Source organism: Ammospiza nelsoni, chromosome 6, assembly GCF_027579445.1.
Source record: "Ammospiza nelsoni isolate bAmmNel1 chromosome 6, bAmmNel1.pri, whole genome shotgun sequence".
NCBI classification, from domain to species: Eukaryota; Metazoa; Chordata; class Aves; order Passeriformes; family Passerellidae; genus Ammospiza; species Ammospiza nelsoni.
The window spans coordinates 63,978,408-63,996,774 of NC_080638.1; the positions used below are offsets into that span (position 1 = coordinate 63,978,408).

General features: G+C 46.3%; 1 protein-coding gene across 1 annotated transcript in view; it reads left to right on the plus strand.

Annotated features, from left to right (window-relative positions):
- Positions 1-18,367, plus strand: part of MDGA2 (MAM domain containing glycosylphosphatidylinositol anchor 2) — a 209,694-nt gene that overhangs the window by 71,667 nt on the left and 119,660 nt on the right. The window contains exon 3 of the mRNA XM_059474248.1: positions 12,052-12,226. Within this exon, the coding sequence (XP_059330231.1) occupies positions 12,052-12,226 (175 nt within the window). The remainder of the gene's footprint in view (positions 1-12,051; positions 12,227-18,367) is intronic.

Genomic DNA, 18,367 nt, shown 5'->3' on the forward strand with positions numbered 1-18,367 from the left:
ACAGGAAAAAATTCCACTTTTCCTGAAATATGGACACTTGTCCTCTGGCTATTTTCCATCTGTTTTCTCCCCTCCCAAAGCTCTGCAGTGTTTTGTTTTCCCTCTGTGCTGTCAGCTTGTATTTCCGTGTTCCTGCTCACGGCTGGAGCAGGAAAGGCTGGAGCAGCAGCCCTGGGATAAAGCACCGGGAGCTGCTTTTCCATGGGCACATGGAAAACCATTCCTGTCTCCTGGCACAGGGATGGGGGTGGCTCTGGAATAAAGGCTGGAGCTGGGAGGTGTGCCTGGGAAGGAATGGGTTTGATGAGTACATGGATAATTTGGTAACCAGGGAAACCAGCAGCTGATGCAGATCAGGCGGTGCTGGTGGCTCTGGAGGGAGATCTCCCAAGGAAACGCTCGGGAGGCTTTTTCTGGAGGATTATCAGGAATCCTTCCCATTGCTGTGGAAGGAATGTTGGCCATGAAATCCCACCTGCAGAGCTGCCCCAGACCTGGGGACAGAGCAGGACATGGAGCTGCTGGAGTGATCCAGAGGAATCCACAGAGCTGCTCCAAATGTGGAGCTGCTCTGGAGCCAGGCTGGGAGAGCTGGGAATGTTCCCTGGAGAGGAGAAGGCTCCAGGGAGAGCTCAGAGCCCCTGGCAGGGCCTGAAGGGGCTCCAGGAGAGCTGCAGAGGGACTGGGGACAAGGCATGGAGGGACAGGAGCCAGGGAATGGCTGCCAGTGCCAGAGGGCAGGGATGGGTGGGAGATTGGGAATTGGGAATTCCTGGCTGGGCTGGGATTGCCAGAGCAGCTGTGGCTGCCCCTGGATCCCTGGCAGTGCCCAAGGCCAGGCTGGACACTGGGACAGTGGGAGGTGTCCCTGCCATGGCAGGGGTGGGATTATCCTTACAATCCCTCCCCCGCTAAACCATTCCAGGATTCTGTGATCCCACAAACTCCTAAAGCTCTGGAGTTTGTTGCTTTTATATTTTAGGGGAAGAAACTCTGCTCCCAAAGCCTCACCCAGCTGAGGTGTCTGGTGCGGAGAATTGGAACAAATTTGGTTTTTCCTGCTGGGATGGGGGAACGACGTCTCAGGATCATTCTGGGATGTTTTAATCTCCATGCTGACGTTTCCATGGATAACATTTTCTCCTGGATTGAGCTCTCCTCCCTCCTCTGGCAGCAGGGAATGGTTTGGAAATCTCCAGGTGGATTTTGCTGCCTTTCACCTGAACACGTGGATGCTGCAGTGGAATTCATCAGGCTGGAAAGTCTTTATCCTGAAATATTTATATTCCCAACTAAGATTTATTCCCAAATACCTCTTTTAAAGGCTTCCCCTTTACTCCTCTCAAGGTTTTGGGCAGCTCAGCCACTTGATTTTTAATTTTGTTTTGGCTGTTTAAAATAAACTTCTAAAAAACCCAAGAACCCTGAACTAGAAAAGCAGAAGTTGAAATAAATTCAAATATTTAAATTGGGTCAATATTTAAAAGTAATATTTAAAAGTAAATTGATACTATTTAAAAATAATTTTTAAATCCTAATTTTTGCTGTCCCAATTAAATTATTCCATGCCAGATGTTTGTTCTAGTGCTGTCCTACAGGCCCCCAGCACAGATGTTAAATAAAACAAACTCGACCTAAATACTGAGTTTTCAAATAAATCTGGTTTTCTCAGAGGGGATAAAAATCCAAGGAATTTTAAAATCCTTTTCTAGGATGCAACAGCATCTCCATAGAACAATTTCTGTAGGGTTTTTCTCTTTTTCTGTATTATTTTTCTTCCTCAAATCCAGTTATATTAGAAATAAAAATTAAGTAATTTGAGATAGTTCCTGATTTCTTCACAGAAAAATCTCACTGCTGTTCTGTTTTCTCTTTTCCTGTATTAGATTTCTTCCTCAAATCCAGTGATATTAGAATTAAAAATCAAATATTTCCAGAGAATTCTTAATTTCTTTTTACAGAGAAATCTTGCTGCACTTGGTGCCTCTTTCCTGAATTTTTCTCCTTATTTTTGATAATTCTTAATTTCTTTTTACAGAAAAGTTCTGCTGCATGTGGAGACTCTTTCTTGAGTTTTCATATTAGGATATTAGACATGAAAAATTCCAAGTATTTCAAAATAAATCCTAATTTCTTTTTCCATAAAAATTTTGCTGCACTTGTCCGATTTTTTCTTATTTTCAAGTAGTTTTTCTCCTCCTCTTCCAGTGCAATAACCTCAACATAATTTTGATCAATATTATCAGATTTTAAAATAATTCCAGTGCCATTCTGGGTTGAATCCTGGATCCTCCTGCAGATTTCGTGATTCAAGGAGATAAAAATAACGAGTGGGATTTTTTTCCTTCCCCCCCTTCCCATATGCCTGTCAATCAAAATGATAAAGATATTTCTGACTCGCAGGCTTTAATGGTGTAATTAGGGCTAATTACATGTTCCAATGATTACACATATGAACGCTAATTACATAATTGCAGACAATTATGCTAATGAGGTAAATACATCGTTAAGGAGAAAGCGCTGACAAAATCCAGGGGATTTGCACCATGGCCAAAGAAAGTGGAATTACAACAAAAGAGAAATAATCCTGCAAGTTTGGGAAATCCAGGGGACATTCCCGTGTGCGGAATTGGAATGGTTTGGGTTGGAATGGTGGTGTTGGGAAAAGACTTCAGCTGTTCTGGAATCATGGAATGGTGTAGTTGGGAAGAGTCTTTGAGTGCTATGGAATCTTGGAATGGTTCAGGTTGGAATGGTGCAGCTGGGAAGAGTCTTAGAGTGCTGTGGAATCATGGAATGGATGGGTTGGGTTCCCAACAACACAATTCCATGAATGGATGGGCTGGAATGGTGAAACTGGGAAAAGCCTTTATGTGCTATGGAATCCTGGGATGATTTGGGTTGGAATGGTGTTGTTGGAAAGAGCCATCAGCTGTGGAGTGCTGTGGAAAAGAAATCCAGGGAATCTGCACCAGAACCAAAGGAAGATGAATTAAGTAAAAGAGAAAAAATCCTTGAAGTCTGGAAAGTCCAGGAGCCATCCCCATGTAGGGAATTGGAACGGTGTAGCTGGGAAGAGCCTTTAAGTGCTATGGAATCTTGGAATGATTTAGGTTGGAATGGTGTGGTTGGGAATATTCCTTTAAAGGCAGTGGTATCATGGAATGGATGGATTGGGTTCCCAACAACACTATTCCATGAACAGGAATGGTGAAATTGAGAAAAGCCTTTAAGTGCAGGGGAATCCATGGAATGGATGGGTTGGGTTCCCGACGACACCATTCCATGAAGAGATGGGGTGGAATGGTGAAACTGGGAAAAGCCTTTAAGTGTCATGGAATCTTGGAATGTTTTGGGTTGGAATGGTGTTGTTGGAAAGATCCATCAGCTGTGGAGTACTGTGGAAAAGAAATCCAGGGAATTTGCACCAGAACCAAAGGAAGATGAATTAAGTAAAAGAGAAAAAAATCCTTGAAGTCTGGAAAGTCCAGGAGCCATCCCCATGAAGGGAATTGAAATGATTTGGATTGAAGTGGAGTAGTTGGGAAGAGCCTTGGAATGGTTCAGGTTGGAATGATGTAGCTGGGAAGAGCCTTTAAAGGCAGTGGAATCATGGAATGGATGGGTTGGGTTCCTAACAATGCCATTTCATGAATGGATGGGCTGGAATAGTGAAACTGGGAAAAGCCTTTAAGTGCTATGGAATCCTGGGATGATTTGGGTTGGAATGGTGTTGTTGGGAAGAGCAATCAGCTGTTGTGGAGTCTTGGAATGGTTTGGGCTGGAAGAACCTCAGATTCCCCCCAGTGCCACCCCAGCCATGGCAGGGACACCTCCCACTGTCCCAGGGTGCCCCAGTGCCCAGCCTGGCCTTGGGCACTGCCAGGGATCCAGGGGCAGCCACAGCTGCTCTGGCAATCCCAGCCCAGCCAGGAATTCCCAGTTCCCAATCTCCCACCCATCCCTGCCCTCTGGCACTGGGAGCCATTCCCTGGCTCCTGTCCCTCCTGTCCCTCAGGCAGTTATGGGTTAGTGGCTTCTCTCCTTTTCGCAGTGCTCTTTTATCCAGTTTTAAACATTCCCTGATTTTTAGCTCTCTTCCCTTCCCTTTGGAAATTCCCATTGTTGCTTCCCATTGTGCTGATTCCCTTAACCCTGCCTTTCCAAACCTTTAATCCCAGCCCTTAGTCCTGGTTTTATTCCTAGCTGCAAGCTGATCCAGGCCTTTTTAATTTTTTTTTCCTTTCCATCTCCTTGCAATTCTCCTGAAATGTGGGAAGCGTTCCCAGATTCCGTTCCTTGGCACTGGTGGGAGTTGTTGGAAGGTGTGCCAGGAGTGCTCCACAAGACATGAATGATGCTATTTGGGATTACTGGAGTTTGCAGAGTTTTTCTTCTCCTGGAATTGGAAATGAGCTGGAATCTCACCCAGTGGGTTGCCAACACCTTTCCAATTCCTTTTCCCAGAACAAAGGAATTGCTGGGATCTTTTTAAGCCATGTCAGGTTCAGGGAAGGAGAGATTTGATCCTTTTGCAGTGTTTTTTAACATTGTTTGAGGTGTTTTCCTGCCTGGAGGAGGCTTTGCCAGTTTAGCCTCAGGAAAAAAGGGAAAATCGCTGCTCACAGAGCAAAAACCATTGAGTCAAAATCTTTGGAATTTCCATCTTGACTGATTCCACATATTCTTTGTCCTGTCTCCAACACCTGGAGTGTGCAGGTAGGGCATGCTCAGGCTGATATTTTGGAATTGCCTGATGAAAAATTTGCATCCAATGACTGGGATAAGGAGGTAAGGATGGAATATATTGCCGCCAAGGAATAATCTCCTTTTTGGAATGTGTTTAGATCCCGGAATTTTGTATCATCACATTTTTAATACTTTGTGACCATCAAGACCTCATCATTTGAAAGGAAAAAGGGATTTTTTAGAAAAAATCCCAAACAAATAACCCTTGTTCAGCCAGTTACTCTGATTCCTGATTTTCTAAGGATTTTTTAATATGGAATATCTGATTTTTTTAAGGAATCAGGGAGTTTTTTGCAGGATCTGTGACTGGTTCTCAGCAGCTGCTGCTCCTGCTTGGCCAAGCTGGGCTGCCAAATCCCTCTTATGGAGATTCCCACCCTTTTCCCATTTTTCTCTGCTCCCCCTCCCCAGTTCTCTCACTTTTCCAGCAAAATCAAATGTCAGCTCCTTTATTTGTTGCCACAGCCGAACCCGGTGGCAGCTCAGGCTCCCACTCCCATTTTGGGATCAGGGAGAGCATTGGGAGGAATTGGGATCCTGTGGGAGGAAAATATGGCACAGCTGATTGGAATGACTGGGAGATTTAGGGTTTGGATCACTGGAAAGTTTAAGGTTTGGATCTCTGGGAGATTTAAGGTTTGGATCTTTGAGATTTAGGGTTTGAATCACTGGGAGATTTAAGGCTTGGATCACTTGGAGATTGAATGTTTGGATCTTTGAGGTTTAGGGTTTGCATCACTGGAAATTTTAAGGTTTGGATCTCTGGGAGATTTAGGGTTTGGATCACTGGAAAATTTAAGGTTTGGATCACTGAGAGATTTAGGGTTAGGTCGCTGGGAGATTTAGGGTTTGGATTGTTGAGAGATTTAAGGTTTAGATCTTTGAGATTTAGAGTTTGGATCTCTAAACAATTTTGAGCTTGGATCTCTGGGAGATTTAGGGTTTGGATCTGTGGGAAATTTAAGGTTTGGATCATTGAGATTTAGGGTTTGGATCACTGAGACATTTAAGGTTTGGATCCCTGGGAGATTTAGGGTTTGGATCATTGAAATTTATTGTTAGGATCACTGGGAAACTCACAGTTTGGTTCATTGATATTTAGGGTTTGCATTACTGACAAATTTAGGGTTTGGATCACTGAGATTTGGGATTTGATTCAGAAAATTTCCTGGACATGAGGTTGGGGTTCATTTTCAGTCTCACCAGGATATTCCGACAATACCAACAAGCTCTGATGTGAACATAACCTGGGATGTATCAACTCCCAATATTTAGGGATTTTCCTGGAGTTTCTTTCTCTGCTGTTGGCACTGTCTGAAGGACAGCATGATTTTTCTGGATTATTTTTATGGAGTTTTAAAAATAGGAACAGGTTTAATCAAACAGGCTGATTTTGATCTGCAGAGAATTAATAACCTCAGTGATGTTCCAGAGCACGACACGATGGGAACAGATCCCTTAAACCCGGCCTGGGGGAGCTCCACAGAGCTGGATTTAGTCTGGTCTAGAAGGGGCTTCCCAAAAACCGACACGTGGAACCTACCTTGGAGGACAGTGGGAATGTTGTGTGGGCCTGATGGAGAAAAAAATTGGGGATGGGTGAAACTTTGGAGACTGAGCTTGGCATTGGTGAGGACCCACCTCACATGTTGCAGTCAGTTGGGATCATTCATGACAGGAAGGACGTGGAGGGGCTGGAGCTGGGAAGGGAAAGGAGCTGGGCAGGGGCTGCAGAATCCCTGAGGAGCTGGGCAGGGGCTGCAGAATCCCTGAGGAGCCGGGCAGGGGCTGCAGAATCCCTGAGGAGCCGGGCAGGGGCTGCAGAATCCCTGAGGAGCTGGGCAGGGGCTGCAGAATCCCTGAGGAGCTGGGCAGGGGCTGCAGAATCCCTGAGGAGCTGGGCAGGGGCTCACCTGGAGCAAAGGAGGCTCAGGGGCCCTTGTGGCTCTGCACAGCTCCTGCCAGGAGGGCACAGCCGGGGGGTCGGGCTCTGCTCCAGGGAACAGGGACAGGAGCAGAGGGAACGGCCTCAGGCTGGGCCGGGGCAGCTCAGGGTGGGCACAGCAGGAATTTCCCCACGGAAAGGGGGCTCAGGCCTTGGCACTGCCCAGGGAGGGTTGCAGTGCCCATCCCTGGAGGTGTCCCCTGGAGGTGGCACTGAGAGCTCTGGGCTGGGGACAGGGTGGGCATTGGGCACAGCTGGGACTCTGATCTTGGAGCTCTTTTCCAATCTCAGGGATTCTGTGAGGTTTAGATTGGATATTTGGGAAAATTTCTTCTGTAAAAGGGTTCCCCAGCCCTGGCACAGGTACAGGGTGGAGTCCCCAAACCTGGAAGGATTTAAATCCATGTGGATGTGGCATATGGGGACATGGGGCACTGTGGCCTTGGCAGTGCCATGTTTGACTTCATGATCCTGGAGGACTTTCCCAACTTTCATGATTCTGTGAAATTATGAGGGACAGGAATCTCCTGAAAACCAATTTGGGGTTTTTGAAGAAGGGCTTGGTTGGTTTTGTTTTACCTTTTTGTTTGTTTGGAGTTTTTATTGTGTTCCTTTATTTATGACAATTCCCAGCCCCAAATCTTTGTGTCAGCCCCAAAATCCCTCCCCTAATGATTGTCACAAGTAATGGAGTCTAGATTTTTCTTGCTGAAGGGTTAGAGAAAAAACATTTCCTGGTGTGGAGCTCAGTTGAGTTGTTGTCATCCCTGACAGCATTTTGGGAATGCTCTGTGAAGCTGCTTCCCTGTTTTTTACTCCTTCAGGGGGAATAAAATGAGTGCAGATGGGGAGAAGGAAAAGCAGAAACAACACCTGAAATTGTTGTTTTAAGAGGGTAAAAAAGTCTCAGTTTGAGCTGCCTGGGTTTCACTGTGGCTTTGTCACTTTGAACCACGATTCTGCTCCGAGGAGTGGATTTGAAGTGGAAAAAAATCAGTGTTAGGCATTTTCCCCTCTCTGTTTAGACTGCAGTGTTCAAATTTAATGACACAAACACATTTCGATGCCTTTTTACTCTTGAGGGAAACAAATTCCTTTGGGAACCGGGAACTGCAGGCTCCTGGTTTCCCAGTCCTGCTTGGGGTGGGAGTGAGCAGCTCCAAACATCTCCATCCTCCAAAGATCCCATTCCCAAAGGGGGTGAAGGCATCACCTCTGGGTTGGGGTAACAGCCTGGGGTAAACTGGGACCTAAGAGGTTGTGCAGAGAGACAAATTCCTGGGAAAACTTGGAATGCTCAATGATTTTTAGGGAAAAATTGGGATTTGCACCTTTGGACACTGAGGGTGGTGCATTGGTGGCAGTTGGGGGATGGAAATGCTGAACCTGGGAATGGTTTAATGGAGCTGATCCTGGTGCTGAAGAGGAGATTTCCAGTCCCTGGGTCCATCCTGAAACTTCCAGCATTCCCAGAAATATCCTTTGGAAGTGCTGACTCTGATTTGATGGAACAGAATGGGATGAAGAAGTTTTACATGAACATTTGGGGCTGAGCAAACAGGAAGTGATTCCTGATCCATTTTGTTCCTTCTTTAACTTTGCCTTTTATATTGGAAATTGATCCATGATCGATTTCTGCTCTCCTCTGGATGTTTTAAATCTGTTGATGGTTATTCCCTTATTTTTCCTGGGATACTGTGCCATTGCTGAGCTTATCCCTTACTGTCCTGAAGTAATTTTTGTTATTTTAATGAGTTCTGGAGGTTTCTTTCAGACCTTTCCTTGGTATTCTACGTCTTCATCATCTACCTCTCAGAGAGGGCCCTTTCCTTGGACTTTAATCCAAGGGAATTGTAGAAGCTTTAGAGGGAGGGACTGGGAAATTCCTACTCTGATTATTTTCTGGTTTATGGAACAAAAATGAATTTTTTAGTTCACTGGGGATTCAGAGCAGTGCTGGGACATGGAGCAGCAGTGCTCACCATGGAGCGCTGGGATCGTCTCCCCATTCCCAGTTCTTTCCATGGAATCCTGGAATGGGTTGGAAGGGACGTTAAAAACCATCTTATTCCACCCCACCCCTGCCATGGCAGGGACACCTCCCACTGTCCCAGGGTGCCCCAGTGCCCAGCCTGGCCTTGGGCACTGCCAGGGATCCAGGGGCAGCCACAGCTGCTCTGGCACTTCCAGCCCAGCCAGGAATTCCCAATTCCCAATCTCCCACCCATCCCTGCCCTCTGGCACTGGGAGCCATTCCCTGGCTCCTGTCCCTCCATGCCTTGTCCCCAGTCCCTCTGCAGCTCTCCTGGAGCCCCTTCAGGCCCTGCCAGGGGCTCTGAGCTCTGCCTGGAGCCTTCTCCTCTCCAGGGAACATTCCCAATTATACTGTCTCCGTAGCATTTTGGCTCCTGGGTGGTAACTCCTGCCCAGAATTCCTGGAATTGCCTCACCCTTGGACCCAATTCCCTTCTTTCCAGCCCTCCCAGTGCCCATCCTTCCTGGTTTTCAGCTCTTTCCTGTGGAACAGCTCCTAAATCCTGTGGGTTTAATTAAACCCCAGCTTTTCTTTTTTCCCCCAACATGTGAGGATTTGATCAATTCCTGAACCTGGATGGCACCAACAGCAACAACTTCTGTCCCTGGGAAAAAAAATAAAAATAGGATTTAGACAGGTCCACAAGGGAAATAAGAGTCTGGATTTGGATTTTATGGAGTTCTCATCCCCAGGCTTGATTTTGTGCCGGTTTAGAAACTCAAAATGACAAAATGTGTTGTATTTATTTGCCTTTAAAGAATTCCAGGGGATTCCCAGGAATTGAAGTTATGAGGATGTGTTTGTGATTCCAGGGGTATGACATGGAATTGTAGCATTGGAAAGCCTCCATAAAAAGGAATAATTAGGAATTCCAGTGGAGATTTGTCTGCTTCTTTCTGCCCTTAATTATTTATTATTTATTAATCTTTATTGTGAAGGTAAATTTAAAAGAAATTATTAAATTTGCTGAATAAAAAAGCAGGGACAAATAAACAAAAATATCCAAAATTTGGAGCTGTTCAGATAGTTTCCTCAAATTCCTGGGATAATTTAGGTAGGTGCCAGTCCAGAATTTCCCACCAGGAAGGTTCAAAAAATCCTGTGAAAAACTCAGTGAAATTTCTGACCTCAGCTCCCAGTTAATGCTGAAAAAGACATTTTGCAGCTGTGCAGGATGGAAAATCCATCATTCTTCAGTGGGATATTGATAGAAAAAATGTTTATGGATTATTCAGGATTAAAGTGCTAAGTTTTTGGAAGCAAGGAAACTTCTGAAAGTCATAAGGAAAAACATTGGAATCAAAGTAATCCAAATTAATAAAAGATTAATTGCTGCAATTAATCATTGGCCAGGTTATTCCAAGGCTTTTTGGGAAAGAATTTGTGGGTACTTCCCTAAATCCTGCTCTTCCATTAAAAAAAGACTGATCAAACTGAGCAGGATAAAGGAATTTTATCAGTTTATTATTTTTAACCATTTTTTACCTGAAGTTTTACTGATCTACCTAAGAATTAAATATTTTTTTTCCTCAGGATCCACTCACTAAAACCCTTTAAAATTATTTAGCAATTCCTTAAAATCCCTTTATTTTTTCCAGTAGTATTTGGAATTTCAGCCTTGAAATGTAAGGAAAGTTTCCTCTGCAATTCCAAAGCTGAATCCCAAATTTTTGGGATTCACACCTCTTGGATATCTGCCTGATTGTCCAGAGTTTGGATGCCAATGTGTAAAATCTGAATTCAAATGTGAAAGAATGGAGTTTTAAAATTTATTTTATTTAATTGATTTTATTTATTTTTGGAGGCATCCCCAGATTCCAGTTTCAGAATTACTCTGGAATCTTTGGGAATAAAGTGAAAAAAACCCTGAAACTTTTCCGTAGGAGTTGTACCTTTGTGGGTTTGCAGCTGATTTTTTCATTATTTTCCAAAGTTTTCCTCTGCTGGAAAATAAAAGGAAATCTCCTTTTTGCAATGTGTTACAACAACCGAGCTGGAAAAGAGCAATTTCCATGGGATCCTTGGCACGGAATCTGGATGCTCATGTCCTGCCTGTTCACAGCTCCTGTCACTGCTGGCTTTTCCTTGGATCAGGAAAAATTGTGTTTCCCTGGGCAAAAGGAAGAGTTGGGATGTGCAATCCCAAGGGCACGAGTTGGCCCATAAAGGCAATTTATCCTCTGGAAGTGGGAGAACATTCCCTTTGATCAGGGAATCACAGAATCCTGGAATGGTTTGGGTTGGAAGGGACCTTAAATCTCATCCCATTGCAGCCCCTACCCCATTCCACCTCCCACTGTCCCAGGTGGCTCCAAGCCCCAATGTCCAGCCTGGCCTTGGACACTTCCAGCGATGCAGGGGCAGCCACAGCTGCTCTGGCAATTCCAGCCCAGCCCCTCCCCACCCTCCCAGCCAGGAATTCCTAATTCCCAATATCCAACCTGGATCTCCCCTTTTCCAGCTTAAATCCATTCCCTGGCTCCTGTCCCTCCATCCCTTGTCCCCAGTTCCTCTCCAGCTCTCCTGGAGAGCGGGGGCTTGGAGCGCCCTGGCATGGTGGAAGGTGTTCCCGGGCTGGAATTGGATTGGATTTAAGGTCCCTTCCCACCCAAACCATTCTGTGATTTTGTGATTACAAAAATAAGAAAACCATGAGAAAAAAAGTAAAAAAGGAAATATTAATTCATTTCTGCTCCCAGACCCAGCACAGGCAGCCCCAAATCCCATGGATCAGAAATCCCTGGGAATTCAAGGCTTGGAGCAACCTGGGATAGTGGGAGGTGTTCCTGCCATGGCAGGGCCTGGAACAGGATCTTTAAACTCCTCCAACCCGAACCATTTCATGATCCCATGAAATGCAGCTCCTCAGGGACTCTTGGATGAAGCGTTTGTTCCATGAACTGTTGAGTTTCTTGGGAATTTCCTTGAATCATCCAAGGTGAAATCCTGGTACCATTCACACAAATCTTGTGGTTTGGTGCTGAATTTTAGACTCTGCCCATTTTCCAGACCTAAAGGTAATCCTGGGTTTTGGTGCTGAGTTTATGACTGTGCCCACTTTCCAGACATAAAGGTAATCCTGGGTTTTGGTGCTGAGATTTAGACTCTGCCCATTTTCCAGACCTAAAGTTATTCCAGGTTTTGGAGCCGAGTTTTAGACTGTGCCCATTTTCAAGACCTAAAGTTATCCTGGATTTCAATGCTGAGGTTTAGACTGTGCCCATTTTCCAGACCTGAAGTAATTCTGGATTTTGGTGCTGACTTTAAGACTGTGCCCATTTTCCAGACCTAAAGGTAATCCTGATTTTTGGTGCTTGCTCAGATCAGGTGGACCAAAACAGCAGGAAGTGCCTCTGACAGATTCCAAGATTCCAGTGTCTTCAACGAAACCCTGAGGATTTCCAACATCCAGAGACACCAGGGAGGCCGCTACTACTGCAAGGCTGAGAACGGCCTGGGCTCCCCGGCCATCAAATCCATCCGAGTGGACGTGTACTGTGAGTAAATCCTTGGAATTCTGCCTTTGCTCCTTTAGGAATGCCTTAAAATATCTGTTGTTCCCAAGAATCATTCAGCTCCTCGGGAATCCCAATTTTAATGGTGGATCCGTGGGTTCGTGGAGTTTTTATGGTCGGAAGAATGTGGAGGGTTGGGATTGCAGGGAAAAATGCGAGAGTTTGGGATTGTGGTGAGGGATGTGAAGGACTGGGATTGCAAGGGAAATGTGAAGGATTGGGATGGTAGGAAAAAAATGTGAAGGATTGGGATTGTGGTGAAAAATGTGATGGATTTGGACTGCAAGGAAAACATGAAGGATTGGATTGGAGTGAAAAATGTGAAGGATTGGAATTGTAGTGAAAAGTGTGAAGGGTTGGGATTGCAGGGAAAATGTGGATGTTTTGGATTGTGGTGAGGGATGTGAAAGACTGGAATTGCAGGGAAAACTGTGAGGGATTGGGATGGCAGAAAAAAACGTGAGGGATTTGGATTGGAGTGAAAATATGAAGGTTGGGATTGTGGTGAAAAATGTGAAGGATTGGGATTGCAAGGGAAATGTGAAGGGTTGAGATTGGAATGAAAAATTAATGCGATGGATTTGGATTGGAGTGAAAAATGTGATGGATTTGGATTGGAGTGAAAATGTGAAGGATTGGGATTGTAGTGAAGGATGTGAAGGATTGGGATTGTGGTGAGGAATGCAAAGGATTTGGATTGCTTTAGGCTCTGGAAGGGGCTCTAGGGTCTCCTCAGAGCCTTCTCTTCTCCAGGTGAACGTTCCCAGCCCTGCCAGCAGAGCTGCTCCAGCCCTTGGATCATCCTGGAGCCTCCTCTGGGCTCCAGACTGTGAAATTTGCTTTGGGTTCACTCCTAGAATCCCAGAATGGTTTGGGTTGGAAGGGACCTTAAACCCCACCCAGTGCCACCCCTGCCATGGCAGGGACACCTCCCACTGTCCCAGGGTGCCCCAGTGCCCAGCCTGGCCTTGGGCACTGCCAGGGATCCAGGGGCAGCCACAGCTGCTCTGGCAATCCCAGCCCAGCCAGGAATTCCCAGTTCCCAATCTCCCACCCATCCCTGCCCTCTGGCACTGGCAGCCATTCCCTGGCTCCTGTCCCTCCATGCCTTGTCCCCAGTCCCTCTGCAGCTCTCCTGGAGCCCCTTCAGGCCCTGCCAGGGGCTCTGAGCTCTCCCTGGAGCCTTCTCCATGCAAATAATCCCAATTCTCCCAAGCTTTCATCATAGGATAAGTGCTGAAACCCTTGGATCATCTCCACCACCCGCTCTGCACTCCCTTGTTTATTATAAATGAAGAAATAATCAACTATTTTTTTCTCTATTCAAATATATTTATTTCCCTTTTAGACCATTTAAAATCCAGAATAGGGCATGGAGAGAGCAGTGGGGTCTCACCAGGAGCCCCTCCTCATTATTTACACTCAATTAATTCCGAATTTCTCTTTTAACAGGGATTTATTTAAACCTTTTATGGAGCCTCTGGAAAAAATTTCTCTAAGTAGAGATGGATGTGCTCTAAAACCAGACTTTCCTAACCCAGTTTGTTGTTCATTAATTCCACAAAATTAAGTTTCTGTCATTTAAGAAGTGGAGGAATGAGCATTAATTAGGTTTGGGATTATACCAATAATTACTGATTTAAGATGTTAATACTCCCAATTTGTAACAATTATTCCACGTCGAGCACGTCAGGTGGCCTTTGGCATCAACGCCTGTTTTTCCTGGCTTGGGAAATCCATTTTTCCTGCTTTGTTTATGGAAAAATGATGCAGGTACAGAGGGAATTAATAACCCAAAATTACTGTTAGAAAACCTCAGTCCCTGCAGTGTCAGAGTGGGATTCAATCTTGTTTATTCCACATTTCTCTGGTGGGTGCTCCTGGTCCAGCTGGATTTTCCAGCACGGTGGGGATCCAAAGTGAACTCTGGAACAGCCTGAGGGAAGTGGGATTAAAAATGCTTTCAATGACTCCATGTCTTGATTCGAGTGTGCTTGATTTAATGGTAATCATCTGGAATTTTTTAATCAGCTCTGATTGCATTTTTCCACGGAATTTCATCTTGGAATTGACCACACCACATGTTTAGTTTGGCCTCTTTTATCTCACAGTTCTGACTGCTTTTTAGAGTTGATTTTTCCTTTGCTGCTCTATTAAAAATCAATTTAAAGACTTTTTTTCCCTAAAAACAATCTGATCATGGAAGTTTGAGGAATCCTCTCTCTGCCCAAGTTTTTCTGTTCAGCTGTTTCATTTTCTAAAAAAAAAAATCAGTCTGGTTCTTCCCCAAACTGAACTGGGTTTCCTTCCATTTCCAGCTATTTTTATTTCTTATATTTATATTCCCTGGAGCCAAAAGAGCTCTTCTGTACTGATTTTCCTCATGTGGTGCTTACAGCCAATAATAATCTCTATATAATACATGTAATTTCTTTATCATTAATTTTATTTTCATTTTAAATTTACTTTTAAATAAAATTATTTAATTTTAAAAACATTTAAACTTATTTTTCATTTTTAAAATTTTGCTTTAATTTTTTTATTTTTAAAATTTCATTCAAAATTATAATTATTAAATGTTCTCTTTGGAGAAATTCAATGTTTTGTGCTTGCAACATCTTGTCAAGCAAACTCAGATCCTGAGCTAATTTTCCAGTGTGGAAGAGTTTCCTGTTGGACTTTCCTTTGCCTTTTAATTAATTATTTTTACTTGCCCTTTAATTAATACATTTTTGTTGCCCTTTAATTATTTAATGTTGCTTAAAAACACAAGACCAGGTTAAGATCCTGTACTCGAATCACTGATTCTGAGTGTGGGAGTAAATGAAATCCTTCCTGCACAGTAATCCCAGAAATTCCCATTATTCCAGACTTTTCCAATGTTTCAGGCCATGCCTGGGGCAGTTTCAGGCCATTCCCCAGTGCTGAGAACTCATGGATGTGCCTCGTTCTGTGTGAGTTTCTGCCTCCTGGTGATTGGGAGGATCCATTGACTGGGAAAACCCAATGATCCTTCTCCATCTGTGCATATGCCCAAAGAACCGTGGAACGGTTTGGGTTGGAATGAGACTTAAATCCCAGCCAGTGCCACCCCTGCCATGGCAGGGACACCTCCCACTGTCCCAGGGTGCCCCAGTGCCCAGCCTGGCCTTGGGCACTGCCAGGGATCCAGGGGCAGCCACAGCTGCTCTGGCAATCCCAGCCCAGCCAGGAATTCCCAGTTCCCAATCTCCCACCCATCCCTGCCCTCTGGCACTGGCAGCCATTCCCTGGCTCCTGTCCCTCCATGCCTTGTCCCCAGTCCCTCTGCAGCTCTCCTGGAGCCCCTTCAGGCCCTGCCAGGGGCTCTGAGCTCTGCCTGGAGCCTTCTCCTCTCCAGGGAACATTCCCAGCCCTCCCAGCCTGGCTCCAGAGCAGCTCCAGCCCTGGGGCAGCTCCGTGGGTTCCTCTGGATCTCTCCAGCATCTCCACATGCTCCTGCTGTTGGGTCCAGGGTTGGAGCAGCTCTGCAGGTGGGCTCTCACCTGAGCGGGGCAGAGGGGCAGAATCCCATGGTGAGGGCTCAGCCCAGGGCACAATTCCAGGTCATGTCCAGCCTCTGATCCTCCAACATTCCCAATCCTTCTCCTCAGGGCTCTTCCCATCCCTATGGAGGTCGAGCATTGTCCTGGATGTTGTTGTTAGTTCTGCCTGCTCCCTGGTGATTCCAGTGCTCATCCAGCCTCAGAAACTATGGGAATTGGTTTTGTTTAGTGTCCTTGGAGCAGGGAAACCCTCCTTGAGTGCTGCTCCCCGCCGTGCCATCCCCCTGGTGTCACCAGGCCATGCTCATATTTCCAACCAGCTGTATTTATAACCTCATTAAAAGAGGGGAGAAAACATTTTCTCCAGAAAATCCCATCCCCGAGAGCTCATTATATTTTTCCTTTTGGAATTCTGTTGTAGCCTGGGCCCTCGGGAAAGCATCAGAGGCTGGAGCTGTGTGGGGATTGTTGACACTGAAGTCATTTGCTTTGTCCTTTTGTGTTGGAGTGTGTTAACAGGCTCCTGGCAGGGCTCTGATCCTCCTGAAATTCCATTGGAAATCGATGGCAGCTCCTCAGGGGGCTCCCAGGGTCGCGCTCTCCATGGTGGGAACAGGGAGGGAACATTTGCTTCCTTCCAGCAGCTGGAAATGCTGCTTGTTCTCAGTGCCGGGGCTGTTCTGCACATGCAGCACTGCAGATGCAGAATAAATCTCTTTGAAAGGCTTGGAGAGGGGAAAATAGCTCACAGGGAGCTGGGAATAACTTGATTCCCGTCCTTCCAGCTTGGTTAGAGCTGTTGTGTGTCCACACTGGACACGTGAAGGGTTGGAGAGCAGGAGAGCTCGTTTTCCTTGCTGTAGGATGCAAGAAATAGAGAAATTAAGTGGATTTTTGAGGTTTATATCCCACACAAAGCATTTCAAAGCTGCCCTGATGGAGAAACTGTGACTGCTTCATCCCTGGAAGTGTTCGAGGCCAGGTTGGATCGAATTTGGAGCACCCTGGCATAGCAGAAGGGGTCCCTGCCCATGCCAGGGGTGGCGCTGGATGGGCTTTATGTTCCTTCCTTCTAACCTAAACCATTCTGGAATTCTGTGAATTTTTGAGAATAATTCTTATGAGGAGCCTCTGAGGGAGCTGGGAAGGGTTTGGAGCACCAGGAGAGGCTGAGGGAGATGGGCAGGGGCTGCAGAATCCCTGAGGAGCTGGGCAGGGGCTGCAGAATCCCTGAGGAGCTGGGCAGGGGCTGCAGAATCCCTGAGGAGCTGGGCAGGGGCTGCAGGATCCCTGAGGAGCCAGGCAGGGGCTGCAGAATCCCTGAGGAGCTGGGCAGGGCTCACCTGGAGCAAAGGAGGCTCAGGGGCCCTTGTGGCTCTGCACAGCTCCTGCCAGGAGGGCACAGCCAGGGGTGTCAGGTTCCCATTTTCCATGTAAAAACCTCCAGGGTCAGAGGAAATGACCTCAAGTGTCACCCAGGGAGGCCCAGGTTAGATACTGGGAAAATTCCTTCATGGAAAGGGTTCCCCAGCCCTGGCACAGCTGGGAGGGAGGGTTGCAGTGCCCATCCCTGGAGGTGTCCCCTGGAGGTGGCACTGAGAGCTCTGGGCCGGGGACAAGGTGGGCATTGGGCACAGCTGGGACTCTGATCTTGGAGCTCTTTTCCAGCCTCAGGGATTCTGTGAGGTTTAGATTGGATATTTGGGAAAATTTCTTCCCCTAAAAGTGTTCCCTAGGCCTGGCACAGGTATACATGGTGGAGTCCCCATGCCTGGCGGGATTTCAAATCCATGTGGATGTGGCACCTGGGGACACAGGGCAGTGGTGGCCTTGGCACTCAGACCTCTGGGCTGGGAACAAGGTGGGCATTGGGCACAGCTTGGACTCAATGATCCTAAATTCTTTTCCAACCTCAATGATTCTGTGTTTGAAAGCTTGTGCTGGGTCAAGTGGGGAAAACAGCTTGGAAAACAGAGGACTTCCACATTTAAGGATAGTTGAGGAGCTGAACAACTCCCAGAGGAAAAATAACATGGAAACAGCAGGGCTTTCACATTTGAGGATAACTCAGGAGCTGAACAGCTCCAGCTCAGCGATGCGTCACCGCTGTCTCCGCTCTGCCCGCCGGGATGAAGCCGCTCCCATCCCTTCCCCAGATGTGTTTTATTCTTATCCCGCCTGCTCCCAACATCTGAAGACAAAGGCAGCTAATTAACAAATGAAATCAGCAAACTGCAGGCCCAGCAGCTGGGAGAGGATGATCCAGCAAATCCAGCCTGGATCCTGCCAAGCTGCTCCTCTTTGTGACGCTCCCGGAGCTCAGGTCAGGAGGGGATCGTGATCCCTGTTTCCCTCTCCCAGGCAGATTTTGGAATTCTGCACAAGGAGGATTTGAACAGCGTCTGCCACACTTCTGTGCACCTCCACTCCAGCACGATGATGCAATTCCCAGGGAGTTTGGATTAGCCCCGTTTTGATCAGCTTAGGTTGAGTTTTCCATTTGTTCAAGAGCTCAGGGGCGTGCGAGGGGAATTCTTCCAATCCGGTGTTTGCTGTGCCTGGCCCATCTGGGTTTTGGGGAGTGCTTGGTTCAATTCAG